This window comes from Phyllobates terribilis, unplaced genomic scaffold (assembly GCF_046119375.1).
Source record: "Phyllobates terribilis strain yellow unplaced genomic scaffold, ASM4611937v1 Scaffold_3__8_contigs__length_932513732, whole genome shotgun sequence".
Lineage (NCBI taxonomy): Eukaryota > Metazoa > Chordata > Amphibia > Anura > Dendrobatidae > Phyllobates > Phyllobates terribilis.
In genome coordinates, this window is record NW_027362763.1 from 214,519,358 (window position 1) to 214,538,740 (window position 19,383).

The window sequence follows — 19,383 nt, forward strand, 5'->3', positions numbered from 1 at the left end:
CACATGAATCAATGACGTCATGGCAGGTCCTTCACAACACCGCGACCCATAGAGCAGAGCAGACCAGACGGAGGAGAGAAAACACCGGGAGGACATCGGAAGTTAAGTATAATCTTTATTTTTTATTTTAAATTCTTTTTTCTACAGTTTCTATGGTACCTGGGTCTGGAGGAGAGTCTCCTCTCCTCCAGACCTGGGTACCATCCGCACATTGAACCGTGTGATATCCGCTTGTGCAGATGCAGTGATGCGGATGTCACGCAGTCCAATGCAAGTCAATGGCGGCGATTACGCTGCGTGTCCGCAGAATTAATGAACATGCTGCGGATTTTTGAGCGCAGCATAAATGCTGCGGAAAAATATGCAGCATGGGCATTGACATTGCGGCTTGTCATTGGGGACCATGGGGGGGGGGGGGGGCGGATTACCAAGCGTTTACGCTGCGTAAATTCCGCAGCATAAACGCTTGGAAAATGCTTCGTGGGCACGCAGCCTAAGGCTTAGTGCCCACGATGCAGAAACGAAGCAGAAATTTTCCTGAGAATTTCTTCATCTCCTTGGCAGAAAAGCACATGCAGTTTTTACATGCGTTTTTGACGCGTTTTGCCATGCGTTTTTCCAATGCATTGTATTGGCAAATCTGCATGCAGAAACGCACAAGAATTGGTCATGTCAGGATTTTTTCTGCAAGTAAAATCCTTCAGAAAAAATCCTGACCATGTGCACAGAACTTGCAGAATGTCATAGGAAGTCATGGGATAAGGTATGCAATGCGTTTCTGCGCTGCAAATCCGCACCAAAAAAATGTACCAAAAAAGCTTCGTGGGCACACAGCCGTAGTCCGTTTCATGCAGCCACGGGGTAAATAATAATTGTGATCTCATCAGGCAGGGGTTTTCAAACTATCTATATTAGTAAATTCTATTGGTTATTTTTTAGAATTAGAACCGATCTGGTAAGACATTCATGTGCTGTAGATAAGAAAAAAAAGCAAATGCTATAAAAATGTATTTATAGCTGCTGAGGCCAATAAACTGGAATGACAAATTACTGTAATCGCTCATTTATTCGTTACACAAAGATGGTGAAACCTGGAAAGAGACAGAACTGATACTCTGAGAAAGACACAATGCTGCGCTGCACTTTATAGCGGTCATAAATGTGTCTAATTAGTCCAGGTGGGTAGTGACTTGTGCGCTTTTAGTTCTGTCTATTAATCATCAGTCTATAAATTAATTACACTACACATTGGTGATGGAGCCTCAGCAACAAACAGCTGCATCAGGCGGTACATTTCACTGGGATGGATGGTTATTTAAAACAACTTCTAGGCATCAGTAGTAAAAAATTTTTTTTTTTCTTTACTTTGGCTGACTGGGGCCATAAATATACAGGTCATTTATTTTAAGAAAATTATATTCAAGAATTTTCAAAAAAGGAATGCAGAATGTTGTAAAAAAAATTTTATAAAAATATATAACACACACACACACACACACACACACACACACACACACACACACACACGGCTGCCACCAGGAATTTCAGGGTCCCATACTGGCAACATTTTTGGGCCCCCTTGAGACTTCACCCAGGCTCCACCTCGAACTTTATACAGTCCCACCGCCCACTCTTGGAAAATCTCCACTTCTGCACAATGTCATCACCAATCACACATTAACAGTTCCCATCGAACACCAGATCACATACATAACCAGCAGCTTTTGTTTTGGGCAAAAGATTTTTTTTAAGCTGCCACCAGAACAAAGTAGACTCTTTTGGCAGGGCCCAACTCTACTCTAAGCTATTAAATATTTCTTAAAATACCCAATACTCTTTTTAGGTATATTTTTATTTATTTTTATTTAAAGGAATATTTTAAAATGACCAATAATACCACATACAAGGGACAAATACTGCCACACCACGACAAGATCACATATTACCACCCATAGTGACCGAATAATACCACATAAAAGGGACGAATACAGGTAATACAGTGATCACCAGTGACATTATACACAGGAGCTCTGTATATAGTGTACAGGTAATACAGTGATCACCAGTGACATTATACACAGGAGTACATAGTATATAGTTTCAGTGTTCAGATAACACACTGACTCACCAGTGACATCTCTAGTCCTTCATCTTTGCTTTTCTCCTTCATCCGGCACAGACCGCCATCACTTCTTCCAGCCAGGACTCATCTCTGCATCAGATAACTTATTTTCTGCAAATTCCCCAACTTCTACACTACACAGCTGAATACAGACGTGAACCCACCATTAATATAGTTATTATGCAACCCACTATTCTAAATATAAATTTTAATCCACCTCTGCGCCCTCCACTAACTGTAAATAGCCACATCCCCACCTAATATACAAAATTAATTAATACCTGTATTCTTTCCCCCAATTCATTACCAGTCACACTCCTGTATCCTCAACACCACCTACTCTGTACCTCCTGCTCCCCCGATTATATTTACATGCCCCCCTCCACCTCAATTCATTATGTCATGTCCGTGCTCTCCCCACCCTCTATTCATCATTTTCTCTCCCTCCCACCCCCAGTTCATCATTTGCTCTCCCCACCCCCAATTTTCCATGTGCTCTTCCCACCCTCCACTCCCAATTCTCCATGTGCTCTCCCCACTGTCCACTCCCAATTCTCCATGTGCTCTTCCCACCTCCCACTCCCAATGCATCATGTGCTCCCCCCTTCGCCCTCCCCAAGACCATTAAATTATTTTTTTAATTAAAGTTTTCATACTTGACTCTCATATGATCCCCTGCAACTGTACTGGCATCCTTGCGTTCTATGCAGGCACGTACGCGGTTAGTCATCGCATACGCGCCTTCACCAGCGCGCCACTGAAAGGGAGGAGGGACTCCCTTGGAGCTGCTGCATGGCCATTCAGTCTTGACAGCTGTGAGTGCTCCTAGGGTCCCTGCACAGAGGAGATGTATGCCGCATGCGGCGGGGGCCCGGGCACACGAACACAATACCCAGAGGCCCGGTGAGCAGTAGCACAAGAGGGGGGGCCTCGGACTGGCCCGGGCCCCTGCTCTTTGTTTCTGGTCACCAGGCCCCATACAGCAGTAAGGGCAGTAATGCCCTGATTGTGGTCCTGCGCGCACGCACACACACACACACACACACACACACACACACACACTTCTGAGTGGTTTCAGAAAACCATGCTTAAAATAGGTTGTCCGGGACCATTTTATTCTTTAGTAATGGGTCTAAGAAATAGCAGGCAGTAAGTTGGTAACCACCTACCTGTTCTGTCCGACACCAATCTCTGCCAGCTCAGAGTGGTAAAGGACTGCTCCTGTCTGCAATTTCACAGCTTCCAGTGACATCACGTCAACAGAGCAACTGCTTCTCTTTCGCTCTGCTCGGTTTACGGGGCATCACTGCCAAAATCATGCTGATTGACCATTGGCTCCTCACTATATAACTGTGGGGAGCCAGCTATAAAATCAACATGATGTCAGCAGCCACACCACATCAACAAAGCAGCCCGGAAGAGTAAGAACTGCTCTGTAGTCGTGAAGCATCAGAATCACTAACAGAAGCAGTCTTATCACAATGAGGTGGGGACAGGTAGAACAGGCAGGTACTGTAGTTTGAAAATACAGTGGCATGCGAAAGTATTCACCACCCTTGGCATTTTCATGTTTTGCCACTGCATAACCTGGAACTTTACTGGATTTTTGAGGGTTTGCATCAGTTCATGTAAAGAACATGCGTACAACTGTGAACATTTGGTTTTCTTTTTATCGTGAAGCAAACAAATAGGACAAAACTGAACTTTAGTGTGCATAACTAGGTCACCCCCCTAAAGTCAGTACTTTGTAGAGTCTCCTTTTGCGGCAATTACAGCTACAAGTTGCTTTGGATAAGTTTGAGCTTTCCACATCTTGCTACTGTGATTTTTGCCCTTTCCTCAAGGCAAAACTGCTCCAGCTCCTTCAAGTTAGATGGTTTCCTCTGGTGAACAGCAATGTTCAAGTTTGACCACAGATTCTCAATTGGATTAAGGTCGGGGCTTTGACTAGGCCACTCCAAAACATTTACACGTTTCCCCTTAAAATCACTCGTGTTTATTTAGAAGTATGCTTTGGGTCACTGTCTTGTTGGGAGGTGAACCTCTGTCCCAGTCTCAAATCACTGAGACTGAAACAGGTTTTGCTCAAGAATATCCCTGTATTTCGCACCATCCATCTTCCCTTTGACTCAGACCATTTTCCCTGTCCCTGCTGCTTAAAAAAATCCCCAGAGTGAAATCTGGTGGTGGCAGCATCATGCTGTGGGGATGGTGTTCTTGGGGTGATGAGCTGTGTTGGTTTGGCGCCAGCCATAGCATTTACCTTGGTGGCCAAAAAGTTCAATTTTGGACTCATCTGACCACAGCACCTTCCTCCATACATTTGGGGAGTTTTCCACATGTCTTTTGGCAAACACAAATAGTAAGGATCGTTTTGAGTAAGTAAAGGCTTTTTTTCTGCCCACTCTTTCATAAAGGCCACCTCTACGGAGTGTACAGCTTATGGTGTTCGTATGGACAGACACTCCAGTCTTCGCATGGGAACTCCGCAGCTCCTTCAGGATTACCTTTGGTCTCTGTGCTACATCTCTGATTAATGCCCTCCTTGCCCGGGCTGAGAGTTTGGGTGGGCAGCCCTCTTGGCAGGTTTGTTGTGGTATCATGTTCTTTCAATTTGATAATTGATTTGATGGTGCTCCGGGGGATCATCAGAGATTAAAAAGAATATCCCAATTACCCAACTTCAACAACTTTGCCCCTAATGATTAAAGATCTCTTTAGCCTGTTTGGTTAGTGGTGCCTCTTGCTTTATGGTGTTGCAGCCTCTGTGGCCTTTGAGAAAAGGTGTGTATATACTGACAGACCATGTGACACTTAGATTGCACACAGGTGGACTTCTTTTCACTAAGCATGTGACTTAAGGTAATTGCTCACACCAGAATTTTTTTGGGGGCTTCATAGAAAAAGGGGCGAGTACATATGCACATGCCAATTTTTAGTTATTTGATCTCATATTTAACCCTATATTTCTCCTCACTTCACCAATTTTGGATTTGTGTGATGCACGAAATAGTCGGATTATAGGTTGTTATGTAACAAAATAGGTTAAGAGCCGGGGGGGGGGGGGGGTGAAGGGTGGTGAATACTTTCGCAAGCCACTGTAGCTGCCTGTTAGTTCTTGGCCCCATGAGATAAAAAAAATGATAGTAGTTCCAGATGACCCCTTTAATGAAAATACAAGTTTAATCACCCAAGTCTGAGTTGATTAAAGGGAATGTTAACTAAGGAATACGGCATACATTTTCCTTTTACCATATTTTCACATCCTTGCTTGCCTAACATATCCCATATATTTGGACTAACACAATGGCCCATATTTACTATAGATGGATTTAGAAGTTTAGACATATTTTCATCACAAAACAATGATCATCTGCAGAACGTTTATCCACATTAAAGCCAAAAAAGGAAAGAAAAAAAAAGAAGAAGTGTGAAGACTTTATTTGCACCAAATATATTATTGCCGCTAAAATTTGGTAAAATCTAGAGAAGATTGTCTGACTTTAATCAGGACTTTTCAGATACACTACTGGCATATACAGCAACATCCCAGACCTGAAGATGATATAAACAGCTGAGGAGAAAAGATGGGGTCTTATCCGGTAATAAATAATAAAAGATGGTATCAATATATGCTGACCTGTTCCCAGGTTGTGTGGCTGCTGCAGATCCATGGGTGATTTCAGCAGGAAAATATAAAAAAAAAATGGAAAGTTTGTGGTGTGTGTTCACGCTGCCAGCTGACGAACAAACGTCAAGAGCCAGAAATGATGTAAAATAACTTTATTTTTCTACACGTTTTGAAGTGAAGCCCACGTCTTCAGGAAACAAAAACCATATATTTGGGGCTACACTTCAAAACACGTAGAGAGAAAAAAAAAAAAAAAAAGAAGATAGTCATCTCTGGCACTTGACGTTTCTTCATCAGCTGGCAGCTCGGATACAGACCACAAACTTTCCATTTATTTTTTTTTAGACCTGAAAAAGCAGCAGAGTTTGAGTAAACTGATGCAAAATACTGACCAAATGCTGAGTGTGTGAATGTGACCTAATGTTGAAACTTCTGCCCCTAGAACAGACCTGGGCAAAGTGCGGGTCACATCCGGCCCTCTGGCTGTTCCCATCCAGCCTGTGGACCAAGATAGCCGAGGGCTATGCGGAGGGTCAGCGCACGGGAGATGGGAGCAGAGGCTGAGTGCCGAGGGAACGGGAGCAAGGTTAGTATGTGGTGTTTTTTATCATGTGTATGGGATGCTTGGCATGGGGAAGCTATGGGGGTCTTATGCAGGACAAGAGGAGGGTATGGAGCCCTCATGCTGGACATTGATTCTGCCCAGCACACAATTTGTACAGGATACATATTGGAATAGAAATATGAGTTGTTCTTCAGTCTCATTTGATAAACTTTTTAAATCTCTATTTTGATAGGAAAATCCCCCAATTCATATGTAAAGGCCCCCTTACACATTACATTGATTTCAGTGGGACCTGCCAACCATCTGATGTGTATGGTGGCCTTCTGACTCTCCCCAGATGATGATCTCAGGAAAGATAAGGATCGGGGAGATTTAATTCAAATACGTGACCTTTTTGTGCCAAAGGAAGATAAGTCGCTGCCAGCGGACACATTGTTACAGTAATACTGAGCAGAGGCATATAAGAGGGGGCTTTATTGCCAAGTGGAGGCATAAAAATATAGTACACTGAATGCAATCATGGTCTCACAGGATCCATCTATGTAGACCCAATTCAGTGACTTTCTAATCTGTGGATTACAAAACATTTTCTTATATTAAGAATGGAGAGGACTATAAAATAAAAAAAACGAAAAAAAAAGTCAATAGACAAAGGATGGAAAAGCACAACACAAGTTATTTTGCAAAAATAAACAGCAATTTTATTGGACTGCTAACTAAACAAGATTTGCGCCAGGATCAAAAATCAAGGAGTTTATACAAACAGTGAAATAAAGCCACATGCTGTGTGGTCATATTGACACAAAAATTATCTATAAATTTGAACGCCATCTGCAGGGTCTCCAGAATGTTCCAGACATTCCGATACCATGATATTCTGAATATTCCAAGGCAACCTGTGGCTCTCCAGATGTCGACAAACTACAGCTCCCAGCATGGAAAGGTTTGGCAGAGTATGCGGAAAATTGTAGTTTCGCTAATCAGATCAACTAATTTGAGGCGCACAAAAATTTCTTAACATTCATTTTCATGGACATAACAGGCCGAAAGCTTCAGATTTTCTTTGGTTTACAACTGTAACCATTTTGTAAGCTGCTCAAATATCTGTCTTCTTACTGAAGGTAACACTGTAGGCTCCGCGGGGCGGGACGGATACATGTCTGCACAGTGAGCGGCATCTGTAACAATAAAGCAAAAATCGGTGTACTGTATATAACTAGAATAGATTACATGGGGAACGTTACCTGGAGTCATTTCTATTGTAAAAGCAAACTATTAGATGGGCTTCAAAAACAACTCATTTTTTTTCCTTCATACTGGCTGATGAAGAGGAAATATACCCCTGACTGCTAGAAATTCAATTACACTTTGTGCACAATTATTAGGCAAGTGATTATTTTGACCAGATCATTTTTATGCAGATTTTACAGCTCAGGAGTTGTATAAACTTGGTTATTTATTAGATGATCGATCAGGTAATGTGGGTTTGTGTAATGAGGAAGAGGACAAAGGAAATCAACACCCTTAATCAAGGTGTGTGGACTTATTAGGCAGCTTGTTTTCACTCAGGCAAAATAGGTAATTAAAAAAAAAAAAAGGTTTACCTGACTGTGAAAAGTCAAATATTTGTTAAAAGTCTTAAAAAGATTCAGGACCCTTGAAATTGCCATGATGTGGTGTGATCACAGAACCATCAAAAGTTCTTGAAAATAGTCACCAGGGTTTCAAAAAACGTGTTGAGAAAAAAACACATTAAACTGCCAAAGATTTGAGAACAATCAAAGCGAAAAGTGACCAGGAACCAATTATCCTCCAGTGCTGTCATATTCCAGATTGGCAACCTCTCTGGAGTTCCCAGAAGTACAACGAGCTCAGGGCTCAGAGACATGGCCAAGGTAAGGGAGGCTGAAACAGACCACCACTGAGCAAGACACAGAGGTTGAAACATCAAGAATGGGCCTAGAAATATCTGAAGACAGATTTGTCAAAGTTTTTATGGCCTGATGAGATGAGAACCATACTGACCCCTACGATGGTGAGTCTGAGGATCAAGATGTGTTCTACAAGTATACAGTATGTAAAAGACTAGATTCTTTAGTAAGCAAAAATACAATACAAAAAAATTAAATCATCTAAAAAAAAGAGGTGCGTCAAGCCAAGAGGGAACCCAGTTCCAGAATCATGATTAACAAAATATGCTAAATTACTTACTATGGTTATATAGGTCCACTTCTAAGCAATCTTAATACATCTTAGTCTATAGACTTGGCACAGAGAGATATTAGCTGTATTCAGCCCCAAGAAGAAGCAAGGCGAAACAAGCATCGGGATGGAGGGACTTAGCTCTGGTCTTTTCTGCAGATTTGGCCAGCACACTTATTATTCAGGTAATTAACACCATGATACCTTCAGTTTCTGTATCTGGCTCATCTCAGACCTACATTTTGTCAACACTATAAATAGGATTTAGATCAGGGGTCTCAAACACGTGGCCTAAGGGCCACATGCGGCCCCTGAGGCTGCTTAATTCGACCCGCAGGCACCGGAGCCCACGTAATGATTGTGGACTGGACCCGAGGGCTTCCTAAGTCAGCGATTCTTTTCAGCTCACTGTTTTACAAGATAGGGACCAGGATGGAGGTCATTAATACAAGATGGGGACATTACCATGATATGGGGAAACTATTTAAAGATGGTGACATTACTATAAGAAGTTGGTCAGGATTACTATATGGTGCAAATTGTAAGAAAAAAAAATTCACTGTGACCAATTAGGGGAGACCAAGGGAAAAAAAAAAAAAACAGAAAAACACTAAATTACTTACCAGTAATGTGTTTTTCCTGAACCCATGACCGCACCTACAACGAGAGAGGGGATCCGCCCTTCCAGGACAGGAAACCTACAGAATAAAAGGGCAGCGCGCCTCTCCACCACCTCAGTTGTTTACAGAGCATGAGAGGACACTACTTAATAGTTATATATCCCATGATTTTTTCTTCTACACACCACGTGAATCAAACACCATGAAGGAAAAGAAGTGATCAACTTCTACCAGTGATGGGAGGGAATATAAGGGTGCCGTCATGGGTTCAGGAAAAACACATTACCGGTAAGTAATTTAGTGTTATCCTATCACCCATGACAGCACCTACAACGAGAGATTTACAGAGAAAAAATTCTAAAGTTAGGGTGGGACCACAGCCTGTAGAACAGTTTTCCTAAAGGAAAGGACAGCAGAAGATCCCAGATCAAGCCTATAGTGTCTATAGATGGTGCAAGGTGAAGACTGAATCGCAACCTTACATAATGCTTGATGGGGACATCCGCTTTCTTATTGTTCTGCCATGGATTCCCTGGATTAGCACAGAAATTAGGGTGCATAATTTCCTGACTTTTATGGAAACTGGAAGCTATCTTTGGAAGATAAAGTAGCTCCGGAACCGACCCATCTTCTAGGATCTGTATAAACAAAGGATTAACCGAAAAAGCTTGAATGTCACTAACTTACCATGCTGAAGTCAGGGCCATCGGGATAACAGTCTTTAATGTGAAGACCCTGAATCCATGGGTTCAAGCGAAGGCTTGTTACAGCCGTAAGCACTGGATTCACATCCCAGGGTGCCATCTTTGGACTGAAAATGGGCCTAGATCCAAAGCTCACTTTCACATTCCTTGCTTATTCAATGCAGGTTGGACACAGTTTCAGTAGTCTACGGATAAAAAGGTCCACTTGCAATTCTCTTCCTCTTTATATGAGGTGCTGTTAAAGATAAAAGGTTAGACTTCGCCATCTGAACTGATTAGACATAAGTGTCATTAGGGATCTTGGCAGAGTTCCTCCATAATGGTTTATGTAAGATAAAGCTACTCTGTTGTATGATAAGACCTTAAAGCCCCCGTCTCACATAGAGAGATCGCTGCTGTATCACGGTTTTTGTGACGCAACAGCGACCTCACCAGCGATGTCGCTATGTGTGACACTTTGCAACGATCAGGCCCCTGCTGTGAGGTCGCTGATCGCTGCAAAGTGTCCTGGACCATTTTTTGGTCGTTGCTCTCCCGCTGGTCAGCACACATCGCTGTGTGTGACCAGCGGGAGCAGCGATCAGGCTGGTAACCATGGTAAACATCGGGTTACTAGGGGCACACGCGCACTTAGTAACCCGCTGTTTATCATGGTTACGAGCCTGCTAAAGTGAGCGGTAACCTCCCGCTCACTGTAGCAGAGTGGTAACCATGATAAACAACGGGTTACTAGGAGCGCGTGTGCCCCTAGTAACCCGATGTTTACCAGTTACCTGCCTGCTCCTGCTTCAGCAGGCTCGTAACCAGGAGCAGGACATCGAGGAAAGATTCTTTCCACGATGTCGCTGCTCCCCTGATCGTTGGCGAGTCCGCCTGTTTGACAGCTCAACAGCGACCACATAGCGACGCAGCAACGATCCCTGACAGGTCGTATCATTGTCGGGATCATTGCAGCGTCGCCAAGTGTGACGGGGCCTTTACATAGTGACCATGTATAGATGAATGGAACTTTCTTACATACTGCCTAAAGCTTCTTTAGGTTAGAGGAACCGGGTCTTTAGAGGGAGCCCACGGGTGTGTACCCGTGACCATGCTACTACTGGAATGTAGGAGATTAGAGTTAATAACAGCAATACTGCCTTGTTCAGAGTTGTGGCCAGACTGCTTATTAATTTTGACCTTAAGGTTCATTAACATCTGAATGGAAGGAGACAAACTGAAAGCCTAAATCCTCATTTTATGCCAAGAACTATTCTGGGGAAATTTGATGTTTCATGTGAACTGGAACCAGATTGTATACCTCCTTAAAAGCCTATACTACTATATCGCAATCTGGAACTGCGGATTTACTAGCAGGTCTTCTAGAGTCCATTTCCAATGATCTAACTCAGGAATCTCTACAGCCCCTTCGGGTTGTAGCAAACCCAGGTAGGACTGGGTTAAATAATAGCTTTACAGGTCTTGATTAGGGCCCCTGGAGAGCTAAGCACTAGAGCAGGCTAGCCATTCACCTTAGTCAGACTGCTGGAGAGCAGAGCAGATGGTATGTGCTTTGGAGCTAATCAGAGACACAGGCCAGACTCCACAAGTATCAGTGGTTGCCCTTGATAAATATTGTTTTGTTTGATCAAGCTGGGTTAGCTGAGCTGTATACAAGTAGTCAGGGTCTGTCCTATTTAGTTGTCAGAGCTTGGACAAGACCAGAAATATTAATGTTTACGACTTCTGTGCAACCTGTAAAAAGCAATAAAACTGCGCTCGATTGGCCAAACCCACAATGGCTGTATGAGCACTACATGATGCCTCCTACCTTTAAGAGTGAAACCCCACAAGGTTTATTATTAACCTGCAAAACTAAGGAAGCGCTCTTATTGTCCCCTGCCTCCAATCGGCATTCCACTGAGCACCAGCCAGGAATACTGCCACCCTCTGTCTCAAAATAGAGGCTAGGATATTTTCCCCCCTGAATTCAGTAAGCTTGCCATGCACAGTTTACAGTCACTGAACTTGGTTTTGTCAGACAAACTTAGTTGTGGAACCAGTACCTTTACAAATAGGGACTATGAGGCACAGACACCCTATAAAAGCACTACAAGGCACAGGGGTACCCTGAAGCACTGAGAGACACTATGAGGCCCCATTAGGTACTAAAAGGCACTGTGAATCGCTATGAGGTACTAACAGGCGCTATACGGCACTATGAATGCACCATAAGGCACTATGATATGCTATGAGTCACTATGATATGTTATGCTATGAAGAGCCATAAGGCACTATGATGTGCTTTGAGACACTACCATGCACCATGCTGTGCCAGGAGGCACCATGCACCATGCAGTGCCGTACCATGCACCATGCACCATGCAGTGCCGTACCATGCACCATGCAGTGCCGTACCAAGATGTGCTATGACGCACTATGATGTACCATGAGGCACTATGATGTGCTATAAAGCGCTATGCTATGAGGCACTATGCTATGATGTGCCATGAGGCACTATGATGTGCTATGAAGCGCTATGCTATGAGGCACTATGCTATGATGTGCCATGAGGCGCTATGAAGCACTATGATGTGCTATGAAGCGCTATGCTATGACGCACTATGATGTGCCATGAGGCGCTACGATGTGCTATAAAGCGATATGCTATGAGGCACTATGCTATGATGTGCTATGAAGCGCTATGCTATGAGGCACTAAGATGTGGCATGAGGCGCTATGAGGCACTATGATGTGATATAAAGAGCTATGATGTGCTCTTTGTGAAGCGCAAAGAGGCTTTATAAGGCACTGCTCTCAGATTTTTATTTAAAAGAGTAATCCATCTGAATGAAGGATAAATCTTTCCTTTGGGTGGTAAATCTCAATTGTCAGACTAGCCCCACCCGAAGGAGCCAACTGATGAGATGCAGCTGGACAGCAGACCTTCAGAGACCATGTGCTGTATTAACACTATATGCCGTCCTATGGATGGAGTAAACAGACTGGAGGACAACAGTAAAAACCTCAGAGTTAGTTTAACATTTACTGGGCAGATTGAGGCTCATTTTTGTGGTAAATTCTGAAGAATAATCATGAGGCTCTGTGCGGCCCAGACATGTGGCTAACTTTAGCCTAGAGGTCCAAGGGCAAGCTTCCGTCCTGAAGCCATATTTAAAGCACGATGCCCTTGGCCCAGATGGGGTCTTACAGAGTGCCCACACACCCATTTTTTGAGTTTTGCGCTAACATCCTTCAGCCTTTCCTAGTAACCATAACCAGGAATGGGCCCCATAAACAAGGTAAACATTCACGAACATCACTCACCACCAGCTGTACGGATTCGGAGGCTGGAACGAGTCACAGGCCTGTTCCTCTCCATCCGTCCATGCCTGAGCAATACTGGGGTGGTCAATCCCAGGCAGGGGCGCCTCCAATAGTGCGCCGATCAAAGCTGGAGCGGCTGCCCCCAGGCAGGGGCGCAGCTCAACACGTGCTCCCATTGATGTGCAGAGCTGGAGATGCTGACCCCAGACAGGGGCGCAGTTCCACAGCTGCGCTCTCACCGACGTGCAGAGCTGGATCTGCCGACCCCAGATAGGGGCACAGTTCAACAGCAGCTTTTCCACTGATGCACGGAGCTGGAGACGCAGACCCCAGGCAGGGCGCCGCTCAGTCATATCCGGATCTTCAACAGGTAAGCCTGTGTAAGGTTCTCCCCATTGGGAATAATCTTCTCTTCTTTCTTCTGCCACCATATTAACAAGGTTTCCCCTCAAGGACAGGAAACCAACTGAGGTGGTGGAGAGGCGCCGCCCTTTTATTCTGTAGGTTTCCTGTCCTGGAAGGGCGGATCCCCTCTCTCGTTGTAGGTGCTGTCATGGGTGATAGGATAAAAAAAAAAAACTGTAAACTAGTAAAAACTATAAAACTGTACCATAGCCCATAAAAATGAATGCCATGTAAAAGAATAAAAAAGCCAAAAAGGTTAAAAAAATTATCCAAAAAGGTGTATAGAAAAAAACAATATAGTATCATTAAAAATTTCATATCATCCTGCAAAGAATGTGGCCCTCCAAATTCACATTTGTTCTATGTGCGGCCCATATACGCCTGATTTAGATGCATATGTAATGGGCACTTTGAATGATAGTAACTATCTTTCTAGACCTATTATGGCTATAAGCATTAACAGGGATTAATATTTTTTTTTGCATTGGATTATAGTGTCTGTAAACTTTGTTTATTAGTTAGATGGATATCATATATATGCACACTGAATACAGCCAATATCTCTGTATGCAAAGTCTATAGGCCAAGATGTATTAAGATTGCTTGTAAGTGCACTTATATAACCATAGTTATTTAGCATATAGTTTGTTATTCATGATTCTGGAGCTAGGCTCCCTCTTGGCTTGAAGCACTTTTTAGATCATTTCATTTTTAATGTATTGTAGCTTACTAATAAATAATCTAGTATTTTATATATTGTATACTTGTAAGACACTTCTTGATCCTCGAAGACTCATTGTCGTAGAGGTCAGTATGGTTTTAGTCATTGTGGAGTGCTACCTCCTCTAAGGGATGGATTTTGTTACTGCTATGTTTATCTGATGAGATGAGAGTTACTCTTTATGGACCAGATGGATGGGCCATTGGCTAGATCAGTAACAAGCACAGACCTCCAGTTTGACTGAGATGTCACCAAGCTGGCGGTGGGGTGCTGCTATGGGCTGGTATTAAAGAAGTTGTGCACTACTTTATTTCCCCCCCCCCAATGTATCCCCCCTGGGGCCCCTAAGACTTCTTGTAAATACCTTCTGTTGCTGATAATGCCTGTGAGCGGTGCTATCGGTGGCCGCTCACAGGCATCATGTGACCCCGCGCTGACGTCACTACAAGTGAGGCGTGACTCAGCGCTGGGGTCCCTGCGGGGTTAACCCCCACGTCACACCCAGCATCGACCGCGCGCTTTCACAACGAATGGGGAGTGCACGGTGGATGCCGGGTGTTACGCGGGGGTGTGGGGGGGGTAACCCTGCCCACAGCCTGGCATCCACCGTGGAACCAGGGAGATCGTGACCCCCAGCTCCTACCAGCACTTGTCGTGACATCAACGGATGTCAGAGCCAGCTGCAGCCGGGGGTCACGTGATGCCTGTGGAGCGGCCAGTGATAGCGCTGCTCACAGGCATTATCAGCAACAGAAGGTAATTCCAAGAAGTCTTAGGGGCCCCGGGGGGATATATGGGGGTGGGGGTATATAAAGTCGTGGACAACCCCTTTAAAGATGTACTAGCTGCACCTTTTCAGGTTGAAGATATCTTCTAAAAACTGGCAGTAGATTTGGGAGTTGATTTTGAGTCCACTATATTCAAGCAGTTATACAAGAACCATGATTTTTATGCAGGACAATGATCCATCATACAAATCAGTCTCCACTGCTTGGCTGCCAGAGAAAGGCTTAAAAGATGAAAGAATAATGAAATGGCCCCTTCCTCACCTAACCTACAGCCTATTGAGAACATGTAGGTCCTTCTTAAGTGAGAGATTTATGATGAAGGTCAAAACAGTCACCTCTCTGATCAGTGTCTGGGGGGCTGTGGTTGGTGATGCCCAAAAAGTTGATAATCAACGAATTATGTAACAGATTCCATGGATGGAAAGCTCATGACCGTTATTGGAAAGAGTGGAGGCTACATTTGGCACTGATTTTTTTTTTTATATGTCAGAAGTGTATTTTGTACATTGGTTATTATTCGCACCATCACTGATGAAAGTCAACAAATTTAGGTGGGTAAATTTCGTTTTTTCATTTAGCTGCCCAATAATTTTGCACGCAGATATTTTTCTTAGGCAGAAACTCACTAAACTTCACTGTCACTTCCCGACTTCTGCGCAATAGAACCCTGCAGCGCTGTGCACGGAGGGATGGGGCTGGGATGAAGCAAAACGCGCTATATGTGAGCGGCGCCTTGCGCATGTCCGGCAAGTGAGGGAAAACCATGCAAGTCACGGGGAACTGTGACATGCAGGGGAGAAGGATATGATAACTAAGCATATAGGCGGGGATTTCTGGGAATAATAAACAGATAGGCGGGGATTTCTTCCCGTCCCCCGGACGCCAAGCCTGTGCACAACGAAGTTTATAAACACAGATTTCTTTTCAATCAGACCTCTACTATGGGCCATACAGGTATGTATAGATTTACTTTTCTATAACCTGTATGCCCATAGTAGAGGTCTGATATCTCCCAGGGGTTGACAGATTCCCTTTAATTGATCAGTGAGCTCATTCTTAGAGGAGAGTTTATAACAGTTACCTTCCTTCTTCTGAGCTCCTGTCGACTGATTTATGACTAGGGATGAGCAGACCATGGATGTTCGGGTTCGACCGAACTTTAATCTAAAGTTCGGTTTGGGTACCAGAACTCTACACGAACCCCATAAAGTCAATGGGGACCCGAACTTTGGTGCTGTAAAGTGGTCGTAGTGAGGGCTAGGGGGCTGCCAAAAGGAATGCCTCTGTTCGGAATTCAGCAACGGACACTAGGTCAGTTCGGGTTCGCTCATCTCCATTTATGACATGAAAGTTAAGCTGAACTTTGTTCTTCTGAGCTCTTCCAAGTTGATTTAAGACTACCAATAAGCGTAACATGTCCTGTCACGTATTTTCCAAGCAGCTTTGAATGCGGAAATTCCAGTCTACTTCAGAACCAGCTTCGTTAGTTAATATTTTAACTCTCATCTTCATGTTATGGAGATTTTCTGCACATAATTTTACTTGCTTAGCAGATTTTACAATTTGTTGCATGTCAATTCTTTGTGCAGATTTCATTGCGGTCTTCACTATTGCAATGCATTGGGTGAATTTTTCAACAAAATCTGCATGTGCGTATTGATGTGGAAAAGCAGCAGCAGTTCTGCAGAAAATCCACACTAAATCCCCAATATGTGCATTTACCCTTAAAGATGGAGGTCTCCCCTCTATGAACACAAAATATTCCAAAGAATGTTTAGTAGTCTGGCCCCTTGAGGCCAAGCCACTAACAAGTTTCACAGTCATGAAGAAAAAAAAAAGGTTAACAGGTATTTAATTAAATAATTAAAGTGAGATTTCTAAAAAGTTAAAATGTAACAATTAAAGTCTCACAGTTTATCCAAAGGGCAGGAGAAAGTGGTGATAAGAACCGAGGTGTCGTACACTTCATGAATTTCAATGATAAGGAATTTAAAAAGAAATTACAAAATTGACAATTACCTTGCATTGGAAAGGCCAGAAGATCGCTGCTTAGATTGGAGTTAATCCCCAGTGCATGCCATGGGTCAATCAAGCCATTTGGAAAAATTATTCTGCTACTTTGGACATTGAGACCTCCGCAATTTTCATTTGTTTGCTGAATTGCACCAACGACAGTCGGTAAATTAAAGTCCTTCCCATAAATATCAGTACATTGCTGTACATGGTAACTGCAAAAAGCAAACAGTCACAATATAAGGTTTTAGGAGCAAGTATTAGAAAAAAAAAAAGTACACTTTCTGCTATATTACAGTATGTATTGAAGCCTTCTCGGATTTCCTTTTCGTTGAATGTTCACTATTGAGAAGCATTTTATCTGTTACCAAGTAGTTGAAAATGATCTACTAATGAGTTTCGTAATATAAATATATTTAAAACCGATGAGCACTTTTATTTTTCAGTTCCAAAAGGTCCAAATCTCCATAGACAAATTTAACCCCCAACACCATACACATTTTTACACCTCAATGACCACAGCAATCTGTGGTTTATGTATCCATGCAGATGTCGCAACATTTTTGGACACAGTACTTACTTTAGAAGACATATACTGATCAACCAAAACATTGAAAACACCTGCCTAATATTGTGCAGGTCTCCCTCATCCTGCCAAAACACCTCTGACCCATCTAGGCTAAGCAAGATCTCAGAAGAGTTCCTGTGGTATTGCCAGAAGAGCCCTGAAGTCATGTAGGACCCTCATGATTAGGACTTTGGTATTTAGCACATGGCACAGATTTTTCAGATCCAGGTCCAGATTGTGAATTCAGAGGCCAAGTCAACATTATAAACTCTTTGTTGAGGATTGGATCAAAGAAGAAAATGACTATGCATGGTAGCAGGTTGCATTTTGCTGCTGAACACAAGTCACTGTGTTGTACTTGGTCTGCAGCAATGTTTAGGTAAGTGGTACGTGTCAAAGTGACATCCACATGAATGCCAGAATCCAATGTACTCCCACCAGAGGATTGCCTGGAGCATTACATTGCTTTTTTTAGAAACTAAACCAACAGAAGACTTTCTGCAGAAGACAACCAGACCGGCTAGTTTGGCCCCCCTTGTCAACTTCTTGCATCAATGATATTTGATGACCCATGACCCTGGTGGCAGGTTACCGTTCACTGAACATTTTTTGATAAGTACTCACCACTGCTTACTGGGAATAGCCCATAAGACCTTTTATTTTGGAGATGCTTTTGCCCAATCATCTAGCCATCATAACTAGTGTTGAGCCACCCCCGTAGTGTTCGAGTTCGGTTCGGTTCGTCGAACACCCGTGTGTTCGCCGAACTGTTCGTCGAACACCTTCGAACACCGTTAAAACCAATGGCAGGCAAACAAAAACACATAGAAACACATAGAAAACACCTTCAAAGGTGTCCAAAAGCTGACAAACTGCTCAGAAGACACAACTAACACATGGAAAAGTGACAAGTACATATAGTCATGCGAAAATAAAAGAGGTGGAGGAGTAAAAGGAGGGGGAGACACAGATATAGGCATGTCATGCCCTTCTAAAATCCAAAAAGTGAGAAGCCGACACGGCCAGTCCGCTCCTGCCCGTGCCACCTCCGTGTCGCCGGGTTTGTGCCAGAGCCGCGGTGAACCCTGATGGCCAGCCCCCCTCTCCCAATACTGGTGCCTGTCCGCTGGTGGGTCGAGCGAGCCCCCCTGTGGTGGAGGCAGCTCTAAGCTTTTTAATTTAAATTGTCTCTCTAATTTGAATGAATACACTTTAAATCCATTTACAAGGATCTATTGGAGGGCAAGTCTCATGCCAGCAGCCGCGTAATTCCAGCTCCAGTAGCGTCCACTAAAGCTGCTGCAGTTAAAAAGCTTTTATAAGGATCGAGCTCGGCTGTCCACCGCAAGGCATCCTACTGCCAGTCCCAGCCCCTATGCCTTGGGGTGCCTCCTGATGCTCTTCACTGAGTATCCCATGGTCCCGAAGCATTTCCTTTGAAAAAATTAAGTGTCTAAACTACAGGTGGTGTAGCTTGCTTAACAGCCGGGATAATCCGCTGACTAGCAGACACTGCTACTAGGCACAAAGTATTTCCTGGGCTAGATGCAGTTAAAAATTTGTAATTAGATACTCTCGTTGGATGCTGAGAAAGCATTCCATAGAGTCTCCTGGCACGCCATATATGATTCTCTTCAAAAGCTTGGGGTAGGGGTCTAGGGGACCCTTTTATAGCCAAAATCACGGCCCTGTATCGCAATACGTCACCTAGGCTGAAGATAAATGGAACTGTAGCACC

The 19,383-nt window shown here is 43.6% G+C and overlaps 1 protein-coding gene across 1 annotated transcript in view; it reads right to left on the minus strand.

Moving 5' to 3' along the window:
* Positions 1-6,993: 6,993 nt before the first annotated feature.
* The window catches only part of LOC141259112 (putative serine protease K12H4.7), a 107,588-nt gene continuing 95,198 nt past the window's right edge, over positions 6,994-19,383 (minus strand). The window contains exons 8-9 of the mRNA XM_073674625.1: positions 17,084-17,292; positions 6,994-7,496 (exon numbers count right to left, since the gene is read on the minus strand). Coding sequence (XP_073530726.1) covers positions 7,387-7,496; positions 17,084-17,292 — 319 coding nt within the window. The 3' untranslated portion in view covers positions 6,994-7,386. The remainder of the gene's footprint in view (positions 7,497-17,083; positions 17,293-19,383) is intronic.